General features: G+C 45.3%; 1 protein-coding gene across 50 annotated transcripts in view; it reads left to right on the top strand.

Annotated features, from left to right (window-relative positions):
* Window positions 1–24,360, top strand: part of TNS1 (tensin 1) — a 327,340-nt gene that overhangs the window by 194,004 nt on the left and 108,976 nt on the right. For 44 of the 50 annotated variants that reach the window (XM_083429724.1, XM_083429722.1, XM_083429720.1 and 41 more), the window contains 2 exons: window positions 1,432–1,470; window positions 10,252–10,293. In XM_083429724.1, coding sequence (XP_083285850.1) covers window positions 1,432–1,470; window positions 10,252–10,293 — 81 coding nt within the window. Of the gene's footprint in view, window positions 1–1,431; window positions 1,471–10,251; window positions 10,294–16,646; window positions 16,919–24,360 lie in introns of those variants that run through there. The other 6 variants (XM_083429731.1, XM_083429728.1, XM_083429753.1 and 3 more) reach the window with 3 other exon arrangements.

The raw sequence follows: 24,360 nt of genomic DNA, 5'->3' as shown, positions 1-24,360 counted from the left end.
TGCAGAAGCAGGCTGAATCGATCCTATAAAGCAGAGATCAGGAATCTGTGGCCCTCCAAATGTTACTAGACTACAACTGCTGCCATGGTCCCTGGCTATTGACCATGCTGGATAGGGCTGATGGGAGCTGGGAGTCCAGCAGCATCTGAAGGTCCACAGATTTTGCCCCCCCCCCCCATCCTTGCCATAAAAGACTTCAGTTGTGAACTTGTGCAGCTGCAATCTCAATGCTGACTCAAGATGTGGTCATTTGTAGGTGGCAGCAATGTGCAAATGTGGAAAATAGGCAGGCTGAATATTATTTAATTAATTCATTTTAGACACACACCCTTCTTTTCAGCTCCAAGTCTTCATAAACTGACAGCACAGTAATTAAAAAAGCAGCACTACAAAATGCATAGCAATATACTGTGAGATTTAGCTTCAGACAGCATAAAATCATTCAAGAAATGGCTAGAGAGAACAAATGATTCTCTGTGGTCCATTTAAAAAGCAACCCAAGAGGAGGCTTGATGGAGGAGTGGCAGCCTGATCCCAGGGGATGGGATTACAGATATGGTGGAGCCAGCACCAAAAAGTATTAAATATTTCACCTGGTGCCTAAAGTTTACTTGTTCTCACAGGGTTTTTTTTTTTTTTTTTTTGGAGGGGGGATAGAAAAAGAGTTGGCACTTAGCTAGGAGGAAGAACTCAAGAAAGAGAGCATTCTGCTGTTCAGAGACACTGACTGTGCAGGTCTTAGCAAACTTGAGGGAAATTATCTTCAGATGACATTTGTCCCTGTCTCTCTGATTCTGGACCCTTTTAAACCAGGGTTTCTTTGTTGACTTGTGCAGGAGTACATTCATTCTTCAGCTGCAATTGGTTCATCCTTTGGCAAGCATCTCCCCACCCCCAAGCAAACCAAAAGCAAGTTTAAAAGGAGATTCAGAAGTACAGTACCCCTCCTTCATGTAATCCTGTGCCCTGCCAGTAACATTTTGCTTCATAATACAAAAACCATCCACCTGGCAGGTCTTGGTCATCCTCCTCATCTTCTCTCAGTGACAGCTTGGAATAGTCCAGAGCGTGTGCATCCTTCCTAGGCCGCATCTTCAGTAAGAATTTTCACTCCTGGGCAATTGTCCTGGATGCAGATTTATATGGGTTCTTATGGTAGGGTCTTGAAGTTTCTGTATATTTTGGACCTTGTCCCAAGCAACTACTCAGAGATCTGGCTAAATCCTTGGTTAGTTAGTAGGAAGGGAGCAGTTTCCCAGCGCAGGTGGAGCCGCTCAGTATTGGTGGGGCTACTCTTTGATGGTGGGACAGAGGTGGTTACATTGTACAGATAATGCTCATAATGCTGTCTTTTCCTTTCTCTTCTCTTTTCTCTTTACATTGCAAGTGCAAGGATTCTAACACTGCTCTCTTTTGTGTTCTGCCCTTTAGGCTGCCACGCCTTGCATGCCTGCTGGCAATCATGAGCTGGTAAGTGACCTGTTTCTCCTCCTCCTTTGGCTGTTGCTTTCTGCCCTCTCTGCTGCTGCCTCAGGCACCAAAGGCATTTTTTTGCACATGGACTGCAGAAGGATGGGCAATTGGAGGGTCTGCAAATTTACAATGAGGTGATGTGCTTCAGCTCTGTAAAATGTGCCCCAAGTAAGGTGAAGTGAGGTGAAGTTCAAAATACATAAGAGGGACAGCTCTACCGCTCCCCCTCTGTCACACATGCACATGGTTAATGTATTTTATGTTATTTGTTTTAAATTGATTTTCTGGATGTTTTAAAAATGTATGACAAACAGATAAAGGGGTGGGAATAGACAGCGCAAGCAAGCATATTGCATTGTTCCCATATTAGTGCCATAAAGACTGTCAAATCATCCTTGTAATCATGAAACATCCTCTAGTCTCTGTTTACTGTACATTCTTTGTTGCGACCATCAGGGTAAATACTGTCTCCTTATCCTTTAAACACCCAAATGCAGAATCTCTTTTAGATAGGCTAACAAGAAAAGCTTTTGATCCATTTCTGTACACTATGAAAGCCTTTATTTGTAAATGGGATTTTGCAGGGGGGCTGTCCGGGGTGTGTGCGCTCAGCATATGTATCTCACTCTCCAGGGACTCTCAGAGCAGCTAACAAAATTTTTAAAGTACAATAAAAAAACTGCAATAAAACATAAAACAGAAGAGGGACAAAAAAGAAAAAACCCCTCAAAATTTAAAACAGAGATAGTGGGTGCTCTCAGATTTCTAAACAATGGTTAAGGATGCCCAGAAGGAGGCTTAGAGCAGCATGTGCTCCCCTCTCTCCACTCCTGTCTTAGTGCTCTAGATTTTGCACTTCAGTCCTGCTCTGTTTAAAAGGGAACACCCTGATGGAACCAAAATGGGGAACTGCCATTTAATGTTGGTTTACTAACCACCAGGAACTTAAATCAGGATCAAGCCGTGGTTTACGATTCTGCTTAGTAAACTGATGTTAAGCCAAAGTTCCCTGTTTTGTACATGATTGGGAACAGTGGTTTAAGCTGGCCAGGATTGCAGTGCCAAAGCTAGTGTGTTATAGGGAGAAAGGTGAACGGGGGAGTGTGTGGGCCCTAATCTCTTTCCTGACTCATGGTATAGGAAGGCGAGATAGTTACATCCAAAACGGTTGCTTGTTGTTCAGGTTAAAACATAAATCTAAAACAGAAAATCTGAAACGTCTTCAATGGGTGATAAAAAGACATCGGGGTCAGGGTCAGGTGATCATCTCTAGGAAAGGCATCCCAAATAGTGGTATCACTGCTGAGAAGGCCCTATCACAGGTCTCCCTACATTTCAGAATTGCAAGCTTTCACTATTAACTTCTTGGATAGGCAACATAGTGGTAAGGTAAAGGGACCCCTGACCATTAGGTCCAGTCGTGGCCGACTCTGGAGTTGCGGCGCTCATCTCGCTTTACTAGCCGAGGAAGCCGGCGTACAGCTTCCGGGTCATGTGGCCAGCACAACTAAGCCGCTTCTGGTGAACCAGAGCAGCGCATGGAAACGCCGTTTACCTTCCCGTCGGAGTGGTACCTATTTATCTACTTGCACTTTGATGTGCTTTCGAACTGCTAGGTTGGCAGGAGCAGGGACCGAGCAACGGGAGCTCACCCCGTCGCGGGGATTCAAACCGCCGACCTTCTGATTGGCAAGCCCTAGGTTTAGACCACACCACCACCCACATGGTAGACTGTACCAAATGCTCAGCTCTGCACCCATACACACACACACTTTGGTAGGACCATTTGTCCCCACATAAATAGCTTGTTGGTGTCTTTCAGAGGGGTGGTCTTGCTGAATTCTAATGCTTTTCAGGAGGTGGCTTAATACCACTGACCAGGTGGTTCCCACCCCGCCTATAGAAATATTTTGCTGCCTCTTGAAACAGTGGAGCAGCCTGGCAGCATTCCTCCTTAATGGTCCATTGCCATGTCATGGGAATAAACCTTGCAGAGAGACATTATTGGTTATGGATAGGACTCAAGACACAGGCCCAAGGCACACTAATTTGCACATGCTACTTGATATAGATGCATCTGAGCAAATAAAGATTGCTGATGCTGAGGGTCTCATCAAAACTGAACTCAGCAGTGCATCCAGTTACCCTGTAAGCATTTTGTTTGTTTGTTAAACAGACCACAAGCGAAAGGGTCAAAAGACCCAGGGCATGGTGTAAAAGCCCCAAGTCTCAGATTCCCCAGGGCACCAGCTAACAATGTCCCTGGCCTTGTGTGTGCATCAGAGCTCCAGAAGCAAACAAAAGAATTGCTGTATTGAAAAGCTGCCCTCAACATCATTTATATGATACATTCCAGCATTGGCCTGATTTATCATCACTTCAACATGATTCTCCTTTCATTTTTGGGGAGTTTGTGTTGTTTTTCATGTGGAAAAGTGTCCAGCCTGCAAGGGCAGATTCTTCTGGCAGAGTCCATCCCTCCCATGTCTGGAAGGGTGGGGTTGGCTTAGTGAAAGCTCCAAATTGGTTTGTAACTCTTGCATATTGAAACCACCCACATGCTGCTCCAATCACATTGTGGGCCCCAGCATGGCTCTGCCAAATCTGAATAAATCAGAGTTTAGCTTTGGAAACCGTGTCCTTGGCTCACCCAGGGAGGTGGGTGGCGGGAGGGAGGGAGGAGGAGGCTTGCTTGGGGGCTGCCTCTTAGCAGCTGTGCAATAAGTCTACTTGCAAACAGGACACTCTTCCATATTTTTAAAAGAAATCTGAAGGCAAAAAGGAATCTTCCTACTCTTCTTACTTGGGATTGCAGAGGCTAACATTTTCCATTCCAGAAATGCAATTCTTTTTTTGGTGCTCACATTTAAAACAGAAGCACACCCTTTAGTGGCAGGGACAGTTTCACCAAATGGGGAAACTGGAAATCACAGTGGTGGTAGGCTACGAATTTGGTAGCTGCAGGGGTGGTAAGCACTTGGCTCAGGAAGAATAAATCCGGCAGTGCTTCCAGATTCGGCATAGACAATTAAAGTGGATTTGGCGCTCTTGTGAAACAAACCTGCTTACAAAAACAAAAATCAGGCTTCTTTGAAGTAAGGAAAATAATGAGGAATTGAGGGATGATTGGTGTGACAACTTCAGTTTAGCACTAAAGTAGGAGTGCTTGTCAGAATTAAGGTACTATTTCTTGCATCAGGTCCCCATATTCTTTAACTGAAGAAAGTCATGCAGAATGCACAGTCTGTACATAGACTGAGGACCTGGGAAAATGTAGGTTAGATGCAGATACACTTATGCAACCTTTTCAGAGCCCCAGTGTAGAGGCTTCATAATTGGCCTTAGCCATACCTCTTAACTTGCATGGCTGCCATCTTGTGCCATGTAAGTATTTTATCCTTTGGGTAACGTCAGGCATCTGGTTCCATTGCAAACTCACAGTATCTCACCAAATGCAAGCTGAAAGATTTGCCCACATCTCCAATAGGCGCACAGAGTTGTCGCTTCTCCTGTGCCCTTTCCCATTCTTGGAATGGTCCTCCTGCTGCCAGACATGGCTGATGGTATGCAGTCTCTGTGTCTCAGAGCGCTTGGCATTGCCTTCCCAGCACAACACAAATCGCTCCAGCAGATGGTTCTTGGGCTTTGTCGTCATTGCCCAAATCTTTATTTTTGTCTCTTCCTTTCCCCTGGAAATCTCTTAATGGTAAGTCAGAAGCTGTTAAGGAGACAGGCAGCAGGGCACTCTGGATCAAAGCTTTGCAAAGCCCTAAGTTGCCATGAAAGAGGAGCAAGGAATTCCGAAAGGAGCTCTCTGTGCAAAAACAGTCAGCATGTTCCATCTGTGCTGACATAAACAAGTATCATGGGAAAGAGGCCCTGCCCTCCTTTTCATAGATGTTTCTTGTTCTCTACAAAAGCTGTGACAAGATTGGGGGTGGCAGTAACAAGGAGCAGTGTAGAACTTGAAGAAAAACCTATTGTCTCCCCCCTGCCCCAGTTTCCAAATGCCCCATAACCGCTGCCCCACTTGGCCTCCTTTTCTTGTGGAACATCTGCCGCTTCTTTGCCATGTGAGTCACACACACAACCTGGTGCTCCCACACAATGAACATTACTATTACAGCTTCCTGAGCACCGGGGATCCTAGGAAGTGTACTTTTCCCAACAGCACCAACTATATTTCCCAGAGTCCCTTTCACCTGAGATGCTTTCTTGCTGTCTGTCACCAGAGCAGCTGCAGCAGCAAAGTGGGAATGGGAGCAAGCAAGGGAGGAGTTCTGCTTTAGCTCACATGAAAAGAGCCCAGTCTGTAATACTCATTTTGTATTTAAGGCAAGCATTGTATGTCTGCAGGGTTTGTATTTTGAGCCAAGGATGGGTGGATTTCAGCAATGTTATCAGTTACCAGTTGCTGGAAACCACAGGGCAGGAGGTTGTGCTCAGTTCTTACTTGTGGATTTCCCATAAGCATCTGGTTGGCCACTGTGAGAACAGGATCATAGCTGTCAACTTTTCCATTTTCTTGCGAGGAATCCTATTCGGAATAAGGGAATTTCCCTTTAAAAAAAGGAAACGTTGACAGCTATGAACAGGATGCTGGACTCGATGGGCCATTGGCCTGATCCAGCAGGCCTCTTTTTATGTTCTTAACATCCATAATTCTAACGGTGTTTTAGTATACAGAATTGCTGAAACAGGGGCTCCTGTATGTATGTAGGTCCAAGAGGGGTGTACTATAAAAACAGCCATCTTCACCAGCAGTATAATCCCATCAAATTCCACAAATTCTCTTTTCATGGTTCCCATGGTGAGTGTTCCTCATTCCCCCACCTCTGTCAAGCATAAAGCTCAGTGTGACAGGGACAAGCTCCCAGTCCCCCGCCAGTCTCTTAGCTGGGATGGAGAGTGGGCTTCTTAGGCGCTCAGAGGGCCTTTGAAGCTGAGCACAACAGGGACAAGCCCTCAGCCCCAGCTCTGACTAGGCAAGAGGACTGGGCTCATCATATTTGGCCATGGACATGTATAGAACACCTCTTGTGAGTTCCCTGTAACTGGGATAAGCCTCCATCACCCTCTCCAGCTTGGAGCTGGAAAAAGAGAGAGGGGGGGGCTTATTCCTACACCTGCCCCTTCGGAGACCCTGCCCCTCTGGAGAGGAGCACAACATTTCATTGACTGCCACGGGTGGGTAAAACTTGTGGATTCCTGTCTCCAGCAGTAGCTGCCCACATTCCTCTGGAAAGTCACAAGCTGTGCCTAATGATAAACGGCTCTTGTCTTAGCTCCAGCAGTTGAACAGAGCATCTGTGTTCAGAGGCAGTATATCTTTGATTATCAGATGCTAGGGATAAAGCACAACACAGCTGTCTCATGATCCCTTGCTGGAATTACAAATGGCAGGGTTAGACCAAACTCTGCTCCCGATTCCCGTTATTGTTCCAATTTGGTAACTCTTGATACGCACGCCTCTGTTCTTTGGCTGGCATACCAAGGTCTGGAGCCCTTCAAATGCCCTGTGATCCTTTGCCAAAAGCAACTTGCTTGGGTAACTGGCTTGCTGGCATACAGAACCCTATCTTCTTGGGCTATTCAGCGTTGCACCCCGTCTGCACTGGCAGCAAGCCAAGGCAGCAGTTAGAGGTGGCCTCATGCAGGTACCTGCACAGAGCCCTGCCAAGCCATAGACATGCCTCTCCTCAAATCTAGCCCCCCCCCCGTCAAAACAGAGCATTTTGACTATCTGCTTCTGTGCTCCTCTGCTGCCAGCTGCTTTGCAAGTTTCTTTTCACAAGTGGTCTGCTGCTTATTATCTCCGTACACAGATTAATCTCTGTGCACACACTGGCATATTTGGATGGTAAACACAGCATACATAGGTCCCCGAGAGAGCTTCCTAGGCTGGCCAGGGAAGTTTATCTGTGGAAGGCACATGCTCTGGTCTCCTTGGGACCGTTATTGTGGGTTTGTCAAGGAAGCTGTGCGGTGTGCTAGGAGCCAGCCTTCTCCTGAAGGGCTGCCTAAGAGACCTGTACATTTGCCAGGAACCCAAGGACTATCCACAATGGCACCATTGTGCAGATTTAGAATGTGGCATGCTCCGAGTTCCTTGGCTGGTAGGCACGAGGAGTTGCCAGTGGGGAAGATTTATAACTCCTTCTTGCCAGCGAAGACTTCCCAAGCTAGGTGAAGGAAATGTCTTCCCTTAAAACAACAGCCATGCAGAATCCATGTTGCTCAGGAAGCACGTTGCCTTTAGCAAATGTTCTTCCTCTTCTGAGATGGATGTTCCCTTCCCTTCCCAGCCTGCCATGCGGCTGTGCTTCTTGTCTGTTTCTCATTTGTACAGAAGTGCCTTGGTTACACAGAGATGGGAGATGGCAATGTTGGGTCAAATTGTGCAGCGTGTAGGCATGGGATGTTCCTCTTCTCTGAATTAGGTCTGCTCCTTGTAAGAGGAAGACTTCAATTATACAGAGGACAGTCATGAATCATTTGGCCAGTCTGATTCATTCTTGCAGATGTAAGCTAAAATACTCTTCAGAAATGTGAACAATGCACACAGATCAGGAGATTTTGCCAAAGAAGATATATGTTCAGCTAAGGAGGAAACCCTGAACTCCTTCAAAACAACTTTTCAATCAAAAAGCTATGAGCGATATCTTTAAAAATATGTGTAATTAGTACATGGCGTATGATACTTTGAGATACCGAGTGCTGCCTTGAACTGCTGCCATGACTAATATGCTAGAGGTCTTATTTTTAATATTTACAGCAAAGCATCTTAACTAGTACTCTGGAAGAACAACACATAAACCACAGAAAACAGGGGTCTCTTGTATGCATCCAAACCGCCTTAGGCATGGATGGTGTTTCATGACGGCTGGCTTGCAGAGACACATCTACCTCCAGTGGCAGTGAGCTTTGCTGCTTCTGTTTACATAAATTCAGAAGGAGATGGGGTGAGGGGAGAGGGGGAAGCACCAGCTTTTACAGCTGATTCAGGAGATGAACTGGACTCCCTTGCCTTTCTGCGTGATCAAAGCTCAGGTTGCTAATTGAATTATGTCTGGAACATTTAACATCGTTCTGTGCAAGGAACCAAGGCAAATGTGTTTTTCCTACAGAGGCTTTTTTTTTTTTTTTTTTTTTTTTGGAAAGAGCAGAAGGATAAATTTATTAATTTGCCCATTTATTCAATTTGTATGCTGACTTTGGCACAATAAGGTCCTCAAGATGGTTCACAATCAAATCCATTTAGATTATTAACATTAAAACAAAACTAAAAAGTGCATTAAAAAGCCAGCTGTTATTGCCAACTTTTATAGTAAAAAAGATGTCAAATTACAAAGAGAATCAAATAAAATTTCAAGGAATAAAAATAAAATAAAATGGTTCACTTAGCCATCTCTAAATGATCTTAAAACTAGCTGGTCCTAAATCCTCTTCTAAGAGTCTGAAGGGAACCCACCCAGATGATTTGCCTAGAGGTGGAATTATGCAGAATGAGCTCCATAATTGAAAAAGCCCTCATGGTAATCACTCAGCCCTCAAGAACAGAGCTTACTACTTGTAAGTAACCTAGAAAAATTGGCAGGTTGTAGGGGAAAACTCAAGACTGTTTGGCCAAACACTGTGATTCAGCGAACTGGCATCAGCTATTACTCCCAGATTTTTCTTTTGGCAACCCCCTTCCGCAATGCCTATTGCAATGCCTTCATTTGCAATATGAAACATGAATATTTGCAAATAAAAATGTGGATTTTCACTGTGACTTTTAAAAGGGCTATGACCCTTCTAGGTGATACATATGAAGGTGCAGAAAAATGTGAGGTTGCGGCTATAGAAATAGATAGGGTGCGAGATGTTGGAGAGTAGGGAGGGGGGAAACATGAAATAAGTGGGCAGAGGTCTACACACATATAAAAAACATTTGGGGTATGCTTTTTTTCAAAAGCGTTTTAAACAATACATTGAATTTTCCATAAGGCTCACTATCGCTGTCTAGTGTCACATTGTATATTGCACTTAAAACGTTTTATTTGCAGCTGTATAGGAGCAAGGTTTAACACAGAAGGGAGACATGGTTGTGCTGAGAGAGAAGAAAGAGTACTGTGGTGCATTGAAGGAGGAAAGGGAGCTGACTGAGAATAGTCTATAAAGGGCCAGCTCCACCGTTAGGCAGAGTGAGGCAACCACCTCAGGCAGCAGATACCGGGAGTAAGGTATTGGTGGGCAGAGATGTGCATGTCATGCAGATTCCCCCAGTGCCCCCTAAGTGAGCCAGCGGCCCCTAGGTGCACCGTCCCTTTACCAGTGTTGAATGTAAGATTCAACTGTTAGTCCAGTTATTTTCTGTAGGTGGAATTGTGGTGTGTGTTTGCCACCTTGCCTTTTGCCTCAGGCAGCAAAATGTCTTGAGCCAGGCCCTGGGCTACAAGAAAGCACAGAATTACAACGGTACCAAAATGCTTATTTATGGTTAGCATAGCGATGTAGATCTCTCTGGTTAATAACAATTTAAAAATGGTTTTCCAAGTGAATTGTTGCGCACTAAACATTAACTTCCTCTCTGCCCATTAAAATTCAACTTTGTCTCAAACTGAGAAGTCTGGCCCACCTTCCAGGGACCTCTTGAATCTTTTCCCTCAGTTTTGAGAGGGAAGTAGAATTTTTGAACATTGCCTGGGAATGTGCAGCTTTGTACTATAAATAAGTGGGGGAACTTTGAACTTATGCTAAGCCTTCATGCTTTCTCTCTCTCTCTCCCCTATACAGCCATCCTCTGAGGAAAGTCCTGCGAAGCACTTAGAAACCCCGGTAAGTGATATGATTTTCCTCTGCTGCAGCCAAGAACATTTAGGAGGGGGATTGTCCCTTGGGAATCCCATTGCCTTGTGTGCAGTGGTTCTGCTCCCTGTCATGTGTCTTCCCATTTACTGCTCTGCAGCTTCTTAATCCTCCTGTCCTTGATCTCCCTGCAAATCTCAGGTTCCCACAACCTTTCCTATTCGGGCTTCCTTGTAGCCTACTATATCTCTTACCTATTTAGCAACTGTATTTCATCTGAATTCAAGCAGAGGCTTGCTCAGGTCTGTAAACATAATGCAAGCAGTCTTGTAGTCAAGTATCAAGTTCATAAGAACAATTACTAAACAGTTACACGTGGCACGATTTACGAAATGGATTCAGAAAATGAACTGTGGCATAGTGAGTCATGTTCAAAAACCGCTGTAGCATCCCCTGTGCTTAATTCTACATTAAAGTAACATGGCCTTGTTTAAAACCAATATAAGCTACATTTCCAAAGGGCAGGCATGTTTTGAACTCGGCATGTTGAGTTGTGATATTTATATGTTGCAAATGAATAATGAGCCCAATTCAGTATGCTCAAATGCAGCATAAGGTGCAAAGCTTCCTGAACTGCAGTGATTGATGGATGAGGATGTGATGGATCGTGACTCGTCAAGAGGCATGCTGACTCTGTTTGCATATAATGCTAAGCCAAACTAGGAGTTGGAGTGAACGTGTGAGCGTGTGGGCTTCTGAAGAGGCAATCATTGTTGTTTTGCTCTTCCTGCAGTCCTCCTCCTGCTGCATTGCTGTGAGCTAAGCCGTGGTTTGTCTCAGGATGCCATCTGAGCCTGGATTAATGGTTTGCCTCACTCCAGACAAACTATGAGCTCTAAACCAAGAACAGGCCTTGGCTATGACTTGTGATTTGTCCAGAGCAAGACAAATCGCAAGTCTGAGTTCATTCGACATGTTAAGCCAAACCATGGCTTAGCTCCAGTGCAGCTGCAGAAGGAGGACCAGAGGAGGAGCAAAGCAGTTGCACTCACCTCTCCAGGACACCACACACTTATGCATTCACTTTAAGCCATGACTTGACTTAGTGTTATGCGTAAGCTGGGAGGAGCTTGAGTTTCTCCTGTCAGCTGCTTGTGCCTCCATAGTGAGCCCCACCTCACACTTGGAAAACCATTGAATCCTGACTAGCAGGTATGTTCAGGGATTGAGAACAGTAGCGAGCCCGCATCTAAAGGGTGCAGAAACATCTTCTGAAAGAGAGATACTGAAAAGATGATGGCAACATATCCTGTACAATAATAATAATAACAAATAAAGAAAGACAAAATAAAACTTCTGGGGGAAATAAACAACTTTGAGAAATGTCAGAAAACAGCTTTTCTTTTTATCTCACACAGCGCTGTTTTTTAAAAGGCAGTTGAGGAATGCCAAATAAAAACTTCCTTTCAAATCCCCAAAATAAAAGTCATGTTCTGAAGCATTGAGGATAAATGAGTTCTGTTTGTAGTTTTTAAGAAGGCGGGGACTTGTTCTATGTGCAGTTGTGCAGTTGTGAGATGTCTGATCCCTTGGAGCTTCTGCCTGTGTGCTCCATTAGGGTATGAAACAGAGGAAGGGGTACACCAGTTCACAAAAAAGTATAGTAAGGTAAAGGTAAAGGGACCCCTGACCATTAGGTCCAGTCGTGACCGACTCTGGGGTTGAAACGCTCATCTCACTTTGTTGGCTGAGGGAGCCGTTGCACAGCTTCCGGGTCATGTGGCCAGCATGACTAAGCCACTTCTGGCAAACCAGAGCAGTGCACGGAAACGCCGTTTACCTTCCCGCCGGAGCGGTACCTATTTATCTACTTGCACTTTGATGTGCTTTTGAACTGCTAGGTTGGCAGGAGCTAGGACCGAGCAACGGCAGCTCACCCCATTCCGGGGATTCAAACTGCCGACCTTCTGATCAGCAAGTCCTAGGCTGTGTGTAGAAATCCACAAAAGGTTTTTTTCTATTGACAATGCAGTAATATTATCCTAATGCACTGGAAACACAAGAGCTGTTGATCAGGGAACGAATTTAATGTAGTCAGTGGTAAGCTATAGTGCAAGGCACTTGCCAACAGACTAGAAGTCACAAAGGCAGACTTGTCAGCTATTGCCACTGTGATGTCCATTACATTTGTTCCTCTGACGAAGAGAAACTCAGTTTGAAACTCATTAGGGTAATTTTATTGCATTGCTATCAGAATAATTTGCTTATTTATTTTTTTTTGGTCCCTTTCCCCTGTGCTTTGTGTGTGTTTGTGTCCTTTTCCATTTGTTCTGTTTGGAATTCCAATGTGCCAGTAGTCTTCTGTCTACATACAGTACAATTGAAACAGATCAACCCTAAAGGACCCAGTATCAAAAAGTGAGGGGAAACTGGTATTTTTTGAAGTTAGCCAGTTTGCTAAACCCCTGTAAATAACTGTCCTCATGGGTGGTCTCCTTGTTTATGAGCTGCAGTGTCTGAAGTAGGGAGTCACAAAAGGTTGCACAGACTACTTCTGTGATTAGTTAAATTGCAAGAAACCCTTCTCCTAATCACCAGATTTAGACATTGCAATCTGTGATCCTCTACTTCAGATGTTTTGAAACATGAAAAGAGAAATGGATAATCTTTAGAAATATGACATCTGCTCTGATAGGATGGAAGTTTTATGAGATTCAAGGAATTTCTGGAAACAAAACTGTTATTATTTTAGGATGTATGCAAAACCTCTTGCACCAAGCCGAATGGCTTTTGTACAAACACAGAGGTATGAAGAGACTCTTCCTGGGTCTTCCCTGTTTGTTTTCCAAAGAGGATTTTCTTCCCCTCCCTTTTTGGCTCGGACACCCACCTAAAGCATCTAGCAAAAGATGCCGGGAATACTAGGCTAGATGGAATGTGTGTTCAAGCCAATCTTGCATTAGCTTTGTCCTTCCTTATGAGGGGGTGGCATTGGATGCCCCTCCAGATAGATCCAGCCAATCCCTTGTGGTTGCCTTGGCACCTCAGGACCTTCAATCCGCATTGCCTGGGGAAAGTGGAGGTGACCTGGCATCATGAGATGGGTTGCTCCCTCCTTGGCCATCCAGTCAAAATTCTTAATAATTAGGAAAGCTGGAATCAAATCATGTGGATTTGAACTGAACAAGGCTTCTGTGTACTTAGGAAAACAAGATTCTTCTGGCACTGTCCCTTTTTTCCATTACATGCATAGCCTTTAAACACTGATGGAGGCCCCTCCCTGTAGCTGAGCACCTATTCGTTACCATGACACTCTTTGCTTATCAGTGGTCTCTTGGAAGAGACAATGATGTCTTCGAGGATTCTCAGACTGTCGTAATTTTACATGCAGTACTTAATTTTGTTCCCTTTGGTGGGCCATCAGTGGAATATGGGGGAATGTATTTATTTATTTTAGGGACACGGGTGGCGCTGTGGTCTAAACCACAGAGCCTAGGGCTTGCTGATCAGAAGGTCACAGGTTCGAATCCCTGCCATGGGGTGAGCTCCCGTTGCTCGGTCCCTGCTCCTGCCAGTTCAAAAGCATGTCAGAGTGCAAGCAGATAAATAGGTACCGCTCCGGTAAATGGCATTTCCGTGCACTGCTCTGGTTCGCCAGAAGCAGCTTAGGCATTCTGGTTACATGACCCCGAAGCTGTCTGTGGACAAACGCCGGCTCCCTTGGCCAGTAAAGCAAGATGAGCGCCGCAACCCCAGAGTCGTTCGTGACTGGACTTAACAGTCAGGGGTCAATTACCTTTAACTTTACCTTTATTTATTTATTTTTTTACCAACCAACCAACCAAACAACTTCTTCTTCCTACACAATGTTATACAGTGAATTTCAGACTATGTACCCAGAAAGCTTTGGGGGTATTCTTCACTGAGAAAATCAGTGGTGCTGGACAAAAGTTCCTCCTGAAGGAGTTTCCCAGCTAATACCAATAATCACCTACATTGTGCAATAAAAGTGGCTTGGGTCATAGGAAGCGCCACATCATAGGGTTGATGCAGGGAAACTTCGATTTTCCTTCTCCCTTCTGCAACCCCCCTCACCCAATCTTGAAAAGTATTTCCTAAGAGATTCAATATTGCCCTGAATGGCATGGACACATGGAGCTGGTTGGAGGGGTGGGGAGATCACCCCAAACAGGGTACAGGCAACTTTTGTAGGTGGAAAGGAATTAACTTCACTATGGAATGAGTTAAATTTACTGCTTAAGTGGCCTCAAGTTCAGCTACAAAGCTTCGTCAATACATGAACTTTTTTTAAAAACAACAACCCCAGAACCAATTCAGCACAACAATCAAATAAATAACAAACCAAGAGCAACATAATGCTGGAGGTATCCAGGTAAAATAACAGCACCTTGCAGTTCTTGTGCAGAATAGAAACAGTTTTATGGTTCCTAAAACTAGATTTCCCCAAAAAATCACTACAGAAAAGACCAAGTTCTTGCTTGCAACAACCCTACCATCTGATGGAGGCAGAATGGTGGGGATGATTTCTCTCTCTTGCTCTCTCTCTCCTCTCCCCCAATGCCTGCTGTCAGTTAAATTTGCCTAAGGTTGAGTTTATACATTCTTGTAATTCTTCTATAGTTACTTATGGTTAAAAAAAAGTGCTGCTGCATGGATGAAAGCAACATAACAATTGTATGAAACTGGATGTTTGAGAAGTAGCCATGATCTAGATATGTGTGTTCATTTAGAGTAGAGGTGGAGACTCTGTGGCCCTCCAGATATAGCTGGACTTCCAACAGCCCCAACCAGCACAGCCCATGGCCCAGGGATGGTGGAAGCTGTAGTTCAGCAACATATGGAGGGTCACAGGTTCCCCATTACTGATGGAAGAATTACAGGTGCAGGAACTGGAAGCATCAGAAGTCAATTACTATTGGAACCATAATATGCCCTTTTCCCATTTTCTTTCCCAGCTTTCCTTGTACGACTGCATTAGTGGAAACAGGGGGAAGGGTGGCACACAACAAGCAATTTTCAAACTTTCTAGTTTCAGGAGAGTCTTCCCATGCTCGCTAATGGGGCAAGAGGCATTGCATATCAGCCTGAGAATGCCTGTGGGCTGTAAAAGATTCAGGGAGCAAGTTGTAGGGCATATGGCCCGGGATCCAACCAGTGGCGTAGCATGGGTTGTCAGCACCCGGGGCAAGGCAAGTAATTTGCGCCCCCTAACCTGGGGCAAGGCAAGTAATTTGCGCCCCCCCCTGCACTGTCCCTCCTCCAGATAGTCCCTTGCTTTCTCTCCGCACTGCACCGCACGCCTGGCACCCTCCCCTCCACAGTGGGCGGCGACCTGGCGGCTCGGATTGGATTCGCACAGCCAGCACTGCAGTGAGAGAGAGTGAGTGAGCCAAGTAGGGGCAGAGAGCTGCGAGTGCAAGCGTGCCCCCCCAGATGTTGCGCCCGGTGCGGCCGGCCCCCCCTGCACCCCCCACGCTACGCCACTGGATCCAACTAACCCAGAATGCTAACAGAAGCTCCTGCTAGTGCAACAGGGCATCCCCCTCTCCTCTCCACACAATCTCCCTTGCCCCCTCTCTCTAAAGGGTCAGAAGACCTCGCAAGAACATCACATGAAGAGAGGAGAGGGCAGGTTGTTCTGCCTGGGAAGCAGAAATGTTTGCGCTGATGGAATGATAGGTAGAGGGTGACAATGAATTCCTCCTATACACCTCAGAGGCCACTGGCCAGGACTCTTTAGGCCTCACTGCAGCCTTGTGTAGACTCAAAATGCTCTCTAAAACCCACCTAGCACTCTCCAGCAGCAGCATGCATTAGGGATGATTGGTAGCAGCAATGTGCAAACTACTTTTAAGGAAATCCTGCCTGCCAGGATTGATCCTTGTTGAAGCACCCCTGACAAATTTTCTTGGTGTTGACCTGTTAAGAACCTGCATGTTTTGAATATTTCTACATCATTAATCCAATTTCCATTTTTAAACTCTCTATTTCTATGAATCCAGCTGTCAGGCTCATATTCTGCAGCAGTGACCTTGGTTACTAAGCCTTGTGGCTCTTGGTTGCTTTTGCTGCAACAGGCTGGCATAGAAACAGAAGCAAGGTGCGTGTCGAACAGTAAAGAAGGTGGTGATATTGAGGGCAACACTCTAGAATAAGTGGGGTGCCAGCCTTTAAAAAGGATCACTTGTCACTTTCACCATTCCGCCTGGTCCTGGATTCTGGATAGGGTGCTTTCTGAGCATTTAATTTGCCTGGAAGCTGTTATTCCTATCAGCTGATATCTGCCTGACTCTTCCTCGTGGTGTGGGTGTGTGTTGGGGAGAGCGTTTCAGGAAGGGGTGGGGCTCCATTTCCACCAGCAGTAACAACAACAGGAGAGCTGTTTGTGGTTAGCGTGTTGCATCGTGAGCCACAGGGACCCAACGGCAGCGTCAGCGACTGACCATGCCAAACATGGTGCCCACTGCGTGCCAGGCTTGTGCCGCTCTTTAATCAAACACCGTCCCTTTATTATTGTGGACTTCCTTGGATTGAGTCTCTGAGGAGGAGAGAGGGATTGCTCTGGAGAGAGATTTAAGAAAGAGTGGGCACCATGCCCTGGAAATGGATTAGCAAAACTGCTACTCTCCCGAAGGTAAGCCTTTGTTTAGGGTTGGAGGGGTGTGTGTGCGTGCTGCGGTGGAGATGCCAAGCCTTGTAATTGGATTTGCACATAGGAAAAGGGTGGGAATTAGTTAAACATCTCCAAATAGGGATTTGCCTTGAGCTCTGTTCTCTCTGGGCAGGATGGAATCTTTGGATCAGATCTTTATACAAGTTTTATGAACAACAACAACAACTACAGTTCCTGCATGCACATGGGTCTAGCGCACATCTCTTTTGAGCAGCCTCATGGAGAGCTGCTTTGATGGAAGGAAATCCAGATCTGGCTCTGTGTGCAGCTTGTTTTCTCCCTTCATCACAGCCAGCTGGCTCAATAAGCCAGGAGTAATTTGTTCTCATGTCTACGGATGACACCAAAAGCGGGGGGGGGGGGGGTATGGTGTTTCAAGGTTTTATTATCGCTTTAAAGTCTGAATATCCTATACCTCATATAATCAGAATGGTTTTTCTAATCTGTATGAAATTTATTTGACACTGAGAATCTACTTCTTTTGTGGTGTAGTCTGTAACTGAATTTCATAGGGATCTGATGGAGAATGGCCAAGTTATTCAGCTTAAAACTTTTGATTTAATGCCTGTGTGAGGCGGCACCTCCCCCACACTGCCAAGTAATACCTTAAAAATATTATTTTAGCAGTTATATCCAACATTCAGGTATGTTGCTTGGACTTCTCTTTTGTTGAAAATCCACTGTGTGCATATAAAGGAATAAGGTTTGAGAGTTAATCAGTTGTAACAAATGGGAGCTGAGGCAAGGGCAAGTTACACTGTGTGTGTGTGTGTGTGTGTGTGTGTGTGTGTGTGTGTGTTTAGCCATTAAGACAGGTGCAGACAATGGCAGCTTATCAGTTTAAGAGGTACACCGACTAGCACTTCCTGGAGACATTTGAGTGCCTACAAAAGGCATGTGCAGCCACTTGAAGCCAAGCCATTAATGTGTGATGATACCTGCATGCCACCCTGCCTGCATGAATCTGCTTGGCTGAGGGGAGGCTGCACAGTAACCTAGATGTGCTTTCTAGATGTGCCAAAGCAGGGGACCCCCACCCCCTGCTCAAAGCAAAAGTACATCCCTACCCTCCTGAGATACAAACAGAACTGCCCTGCCTCAGGCAGCGGATACTGAGGAGGGGAAAGGGAAAGTGATGGTGAGCTGTTGGCGGGCAGAACTGTCTGTGCTATGTGGGTTAACCTGCACCCCTTACACTAGCCTGCTGCTTCAGCTGTGATAAAGGACACTGTCCTTTTACCAGTGTTGAAGTAAGATTCAATTCCTAGTCTGGTTAGGTTGTGTATATGGTGTGTGTGTGTGTGTGTGTGTGTGTGTGTGTGTGTAAAAATTTCCTGCATGGGACAGGTGGTTGAAACGTGTATGTGCATTTGAGGGAGTTTGCTAATGTGTATGCGTATTTTATTGTGTGTAGTAGTTTTGTGTGTCTCTCTGAGTGAGAGAGCACGCGTATCTCTCTCTGTGTGAATGTGTATGAGGGAAAATGGTCCGCCCTCTGCATCTGCATATGTGTGAAGAATTATTTTGTAGGAGTGCATGTGGGAGAGAGGATGGGAGACTTCTGAGTGCCTTCTAAAATTGTCTTCATCTGAATTTCTCACTGGATGTTAGAGATCTGAATTGTTTCAGGAGTGGCTCAGCTCCAATAGCGGTGGGTCATCATTTTTGCTTGGTGGGCCAGATCCTTATCTGCCCCTACCCTTCGCAGATACACTTTGACAGATGGGTGGGACACCATTGGCACCATGGGCAGGTTTGTTTGTTTTTGCCAAGCCTACCTGTCAAATCCCATACACAGCAAGTACCTGACAACCAGCTTGTTGTTGGCCACATGGGTACCACAGCACACGAAGCTTGGCCAACCCTTTGCTTGGCACTTGGGAAACGTTGAGCATAAGGGCTTTTATAGCACTTTCCAAACAACAGCTAGCTCAGGAATAGGCAAACTTGGCCCTCCAGATGTTTTGGGACTACAACTCCCATCATCCCTAGCTAACAGGACCAGTAGTCCCAAAACATCTGGTGGGCTGAGTTTGTCGTCAAAGACAAACCCATAAAGACCGTCTTTAGGTTCAGCATGTTGCTTTGTCCTTATTCCCTCACTTGGCATTTCCATTACTGGGACCCTATAATTCAGCAGCTGTTTTAGAAGTAGGTGATTAGATCTGAGCTCTGCAAACTCACCATGTGAGTTTGGGCATGGGAGTGTGGAGCCACCTTGGGACGAGAGTTTTAGTTACTAAAACTTTTAACAAATGCTTTTAACTGAAGATACTAAAACAAACAAGGTGTGAATGTATATTTTCCTCTCAGTCAGATCTTTCTTTAATTAGAACCCCCACTTAGTGTTTCAGATGAGGTCACAAAGTCACCAAACAAATCAAGCACATATGGAATTTTTGAGGCCATGGGAATGGTGCACAAATAGAAGCTTCCTGCTCATACAACTCACACATTTCCTCCTGGTGTTCTGTTCCATCAAGGCCCAAGCCAAGGCGAGCCAGAGTTCAGTTCCAAAGGCTTGGGGAAGACCTTTCCGTTGCATAGTGTGATGTTTTCAGCTCTGTAAACCTTACTGCTGGGCTGCTCCAATATAGTTATAATGGGGCTGTTAAATTCCCTGCATCCAAAGTTTTGTAGCATCCTCCAGCAAGACTTTGTTCTCACTTGCATGTAACACTGAGCTAAACAGGCCAGATTTATATGGTTTTCCTTTGCATGGATTATTCAGTGCATGTGTGTGTGTGTGTGTGTGTGTGTGCGCGCGCACGTGGACCAAACTAGTCTTTCCAGTTATTCTGAGTGCTTTGAGACTGTGGCTTTTAAATATCCTGGAAAATCTTGGAAAAGTGTTTAGTTAGGACATCATCTTAGAGCAATATATCAGTCACACCATAGTGAAGGTTAGTGTGCTCTACTCTCACTTTTCCAAAATCTGATGCTGCTGCAAGTGAAGTTAGACATCTAAGACAGCATACCCCCCCCCTTACGTTAGGGCAAAGCCTGCTTTTATAATCTATCTGCACTTTTTAGCCCCTCCCCAGTTAATGTACCCCTTGATTAAAAAGGTTTATCAAGACTGCATGCCCTGCTTGTGAACACAGAATATTTCACTTCTCTGTAGTGTGCAGCATCTTACGCACGAGGAAACAGTGGCTATTGTACAATTAGTCTGGGTTGGGGACCCTTTTGGGCCCCTGTGCATCAACTGAGGGGCAGGAGATTCAAATCTCTGTGGAGGATTCAGGCAGAGGGAAACGTCCCCATGCATCAGCTGATGGGCAGGGAGTTCAGTCCTGCTTTCTGCTGGGATCTGCCCCCCAGCTGTGCCTCTGCCTGCACCACACCTGATGTCACATATAATGCCAGGTGTGGGGAAGGTGGGTGTGGTTTGGGGAAAATAGCCACATGTGCCAAATGGAGAACATACCTTTGGGGCTCCCCAGTTGTTAGAGCAACCCAGTGTGTGTATATAGAAGGTGAACTAAGCACTAATGTATTGTCCAAAACTAAGCCATATCTCCATCTAATAGAAGCCAGTTAACTGTCAGGTCATTCGTTAAAAGGAGTGGTTGTGATTCATCTTCTGGAATGCTACACTTGGCAACACTGAGATCTAAATTACTAGTTTCAAGTGATAGTGGAGTGAATGGAGCCATTCACAGCTTGCACAGAACTGATGCGCATTAAACATGTGCAGTGAACATTTCCTCATACACACCCCACAGTTGTCCATGGTGCTGATTGTGCCGGGCACAATGCAGTGCATGTACTAAAGCCATCCCCATGGCCTTGATCTAACCTTGGGAACATTTAAATTATGTCTTCTGAACATGGGAATATTCAGTCCTGGAACAGTTTGTCCTGCCACAACACTGACATAGCTGTGACAAGACAGTGCCTGAAAACCTGCCTAGCAGATATTCCCTTGATACCACAGATAAATTATAAGTGATCCTAGCACCCCATAGCTTTTCCTACCCTAAGTGATGGACAGAAGCCCTGACCTGTCTTAACTGGTCAGATGTGACAAAGGCTAGCAGATTCCGTCCTGAGGAAATTTACTGTCATTGAATCGGAGCAAATACCTTGACTGGAAAAGGACTCTTCAGTATCTTCATGGTAGTGATTGCAGCCTATGTGCTTATGCAGTAAAACTGGCCTTGCATTGATATCTAGTCCACCAGCCTTCCAAGCCGCTGCTATTATCTTGACTGACTTTCGAGAAAATGAAACTCAACACAGCCTTTAAATTACTTCCTGCAGTTCTCCTCCTCTTCAATCCCTGGTGGCTTTTGTTCTGTCCAGCTTGATAAATAGTCTCCTAATGATCCTTGTTAGGGCCTTGATCCCCCATGTATTTGTAAACCCCCGGCTGCTAATTAGCCAATTATCTCTGCTAGTAGGACCAAGGAATTCAGACTACAGCAGGCTCGGTCAAGGCATTGTGTGGTGCTCTGTGCTCCTTTTCCTCTGCTAAAGTAGAAGAAGCAAAATCAGCCTGGGATGTGTAACACTGGAGGTGAAGCAGTCTGCCTTTTCACCTGTGAAGGAAGAGAAACAGGGTCCCCATATCCATGGGCATAGTCAGGATTTATATGGGGGGGGGGATCCATGTTGGGGGAGCAAAACTGAGCTATCTGCTACACAATTGGTCAGCTAGTTAAGTATTTTTATTTACTTAGCTATACCCATGCCTATGTCACTTTAAAAAAACGCCTTCATTGAAACAGATCCCAGGATAGCACACAACAGCAACAATTAGAAATAATTTTCACATTCAATAAAAACAAAACATAACCTATCAAAAAACCAATATATCAGTTGTCATAGAACAACAAGACAGCTAAAGTCCCAAATGGTAGCCCCTTTAAAAATGCCTGGGCACATTTTCCACTATAAGTAAAAACCATGGGTAAAAAAATCAAAGAAAACAGCTGGGCAAGAATGATTCTGAGCTTGAAAATTATCAGAGGGAAAAGGGTTAGGTGGTTTTTCTCCTCCTCTGTCCAGTATGCATAGTCTCCCTCGCTCCATCTTTCTATCCTTCTTTTTGGCGGAGGGGCAGAGTCTCTGCAGAGGAAAAGAGCATGAGGCTTGCTGTTAGTTTGAGCTTTAATGGAAGAGACATATCTCGCCTTGGGCTTCTGCAGAGTCATATGGATGTTTCTGTCCTAAACAGCCCTTGATTGTGACAGGAGCAATCACAGAGCTCCCTCCTATGGCAAGAGGATTGTGTCATTGGTTGGTAAAGTCAACAGATATAGAACACATGCAACGTTTACGTGCCTGGATAAGGTAAAGGTAAAGGTACCCCTGGCCGTACGGGCCAGTCTTGACAGACTCTAGGGTTGTGCGCTCATCTCACTCTAGAGGCTGGGAGCCAGCGCTGTCCACAAACACTTCCGGGTCACGTGGCCAGCGTGACGAAGCTGCTCTGGCGAACTGGCACCAGAGCAGCACACAGAACGCCGTTTACCTTCCCGCTATAAAGCGGTCCCTATTTATCTACTTGCACCCGGGGGGTGCTTTCAAACTGCTAGGTTGGCAGGCGCTGGGACCGAGCGACAGGAGCGCACCCCGTCACGGGGATTCGAACCGCCGACCATGCGATCGGCAAGTCCTAGGCACTGAGGATTTTACCCACAGCGCCACCCGGCTCCCTATGTGCCTGGATAGGCTTGCCTAAAGGAAAGGCCCTGGGGAAACACAACAAAGGTGCCGGCCTGATTTCAAGAGGGAGGGACTTCTAAAATATGGGTGCTGCCCCACTGAAAGGTTTATTTCTTCCAAGTGCAGAGCAAGTATTATGTGGCACCTGTAACAGTGCCATTAGGATATAGGGTATTTCATAAGTAGATTTTAAAAGAATTTTGTGGATGGAGACATAGGACTATCGCTTACAACATGCAAACTGATGCACAGGTACTGAGCAACAGCAGATTTTCATATTGATACGAGATATTCTTTCCTCTAGGAAAATACATGCACAAAGAACAGCCCCAGCAGAAATCACCTCCCCCCACTACACCTTACATGTATCAGTTAGCTGTGCAGGTTAAGATAGTGCCTACTCTTTACATAAATATATCACAGCTCTTCTCCAGCCTCCTTACTGCCTGCTTGCTTTCATCTCCCTGTTTACTCTTTCCTCATGGGGCTTTTGTACGTAGTTCCTTGCCCACCAATAAGTGCTGCGTGATCTTTTGTTTCACCACTACAGCTGTCAGGATTTGGCTCTACTGAGAGGCTGTTGAACTGCCAAATGATATCTTAACTCTGTGCAGAGCTCAATTGTCACCAGTAAATTATGTCTTCCACCATCCCTCATTTCAAAACAGGAGGAGGCGAGGGAGCCCGGGGGATAGGTTTGGAAATAAAGAATTATTGTTCATTATTTATTTCATAACACATCGCTGCTCCATAGATCCTAGTGGATGCTCCTCAATTCAGACACTAAGATTTCACAGTGGCTCTTCTGTTTTGAAAGTTTGATAATCTTTACAGTAGAGGAGCTGTGTGGTGATACTTGACCCGGAGCGTTGTTCTTATTTCAACCCACAGCAAGCTATGAAAAGTACCTTCTGGCTATACTCTCAAAACTGTGGGTAGTCACAACCTTACAGCTTTAGAGAGGTAGTCTAGAGAAGATAAGGGTGCTATCAGGTAGCCTGCCAGTTATCTTGTTAGATATTTGAAGATTTTGTGTGTTGACTTTGTGGGTTGCCTCAAAGCGCTTGCTCCTTGATTGAAGAGGGAGTAGCTATGGGATTAGACCTGTGGAAATCATCCCTCCAAGACTGAGTAGCTGCTCTGTTTGTCTAGGAGCAAGCCCTTTCAGTCTTCACTGAGACCAACACAAGATACGTTGGCTGCCTCAAATGATTATGGTGTATCATTTGAGAGGTGTGTGCCAGCATCTGCCATGACTGAGCATGCCGGGGACCACCTCTTACTTCGTGTATCATTACAGTTGCCAGTATGGGGAACATTTGCAACCCTGTAAAGGATTATACAGTTCCTTGGCTTCCATCATACTGGGTGTGAGGGACAATCTACCAATTGTGCCACCCCCCACTTTGGATGCTTCTGCCATTAACTTGGAGCCCTGGAATTCATGGAATCAGCCTTTGACATCTAAATACATTTTAGCACAGAGCTCACTTCCAGGTCAGGTTGGGCCACCTGTAAGTATTCTTTGGGCATGAATCTGATGTAGCCTTTTCCTTCCATGGAGCAATATTGGAAAGTGACTGTTAAAAAAAGATGATTTTCACTTGTGTATTTTGCTTACAAAGCCCACTCCCCACCCTCCTTTTTTTGAGGGGCATGCTCTGGATTTCATTTGCTGAGCTGTAAAATGGAAAAAAGATCCTTAATTTGCTCCATTGGTGATGTTCAGT

The sequence above is a fragment of the Podarcis tiliguerta genome, assembly GCF_965153285.1.
Source record: "Podarcis tiliguerta genome assembly, chromosome: 1".
NCBI classification, from domain to species: Eukaryota; Metazoa; Chordata; class Lepidosauria; order Squamata; family Lacertidae; genus Podarcis; species Podarcis tiliguerta.
The sequence above is the reverse complement of the archived record's forward strand: the minus strand, read 5'-3'. Positions and strand labels throughout refer to the sequence as shown.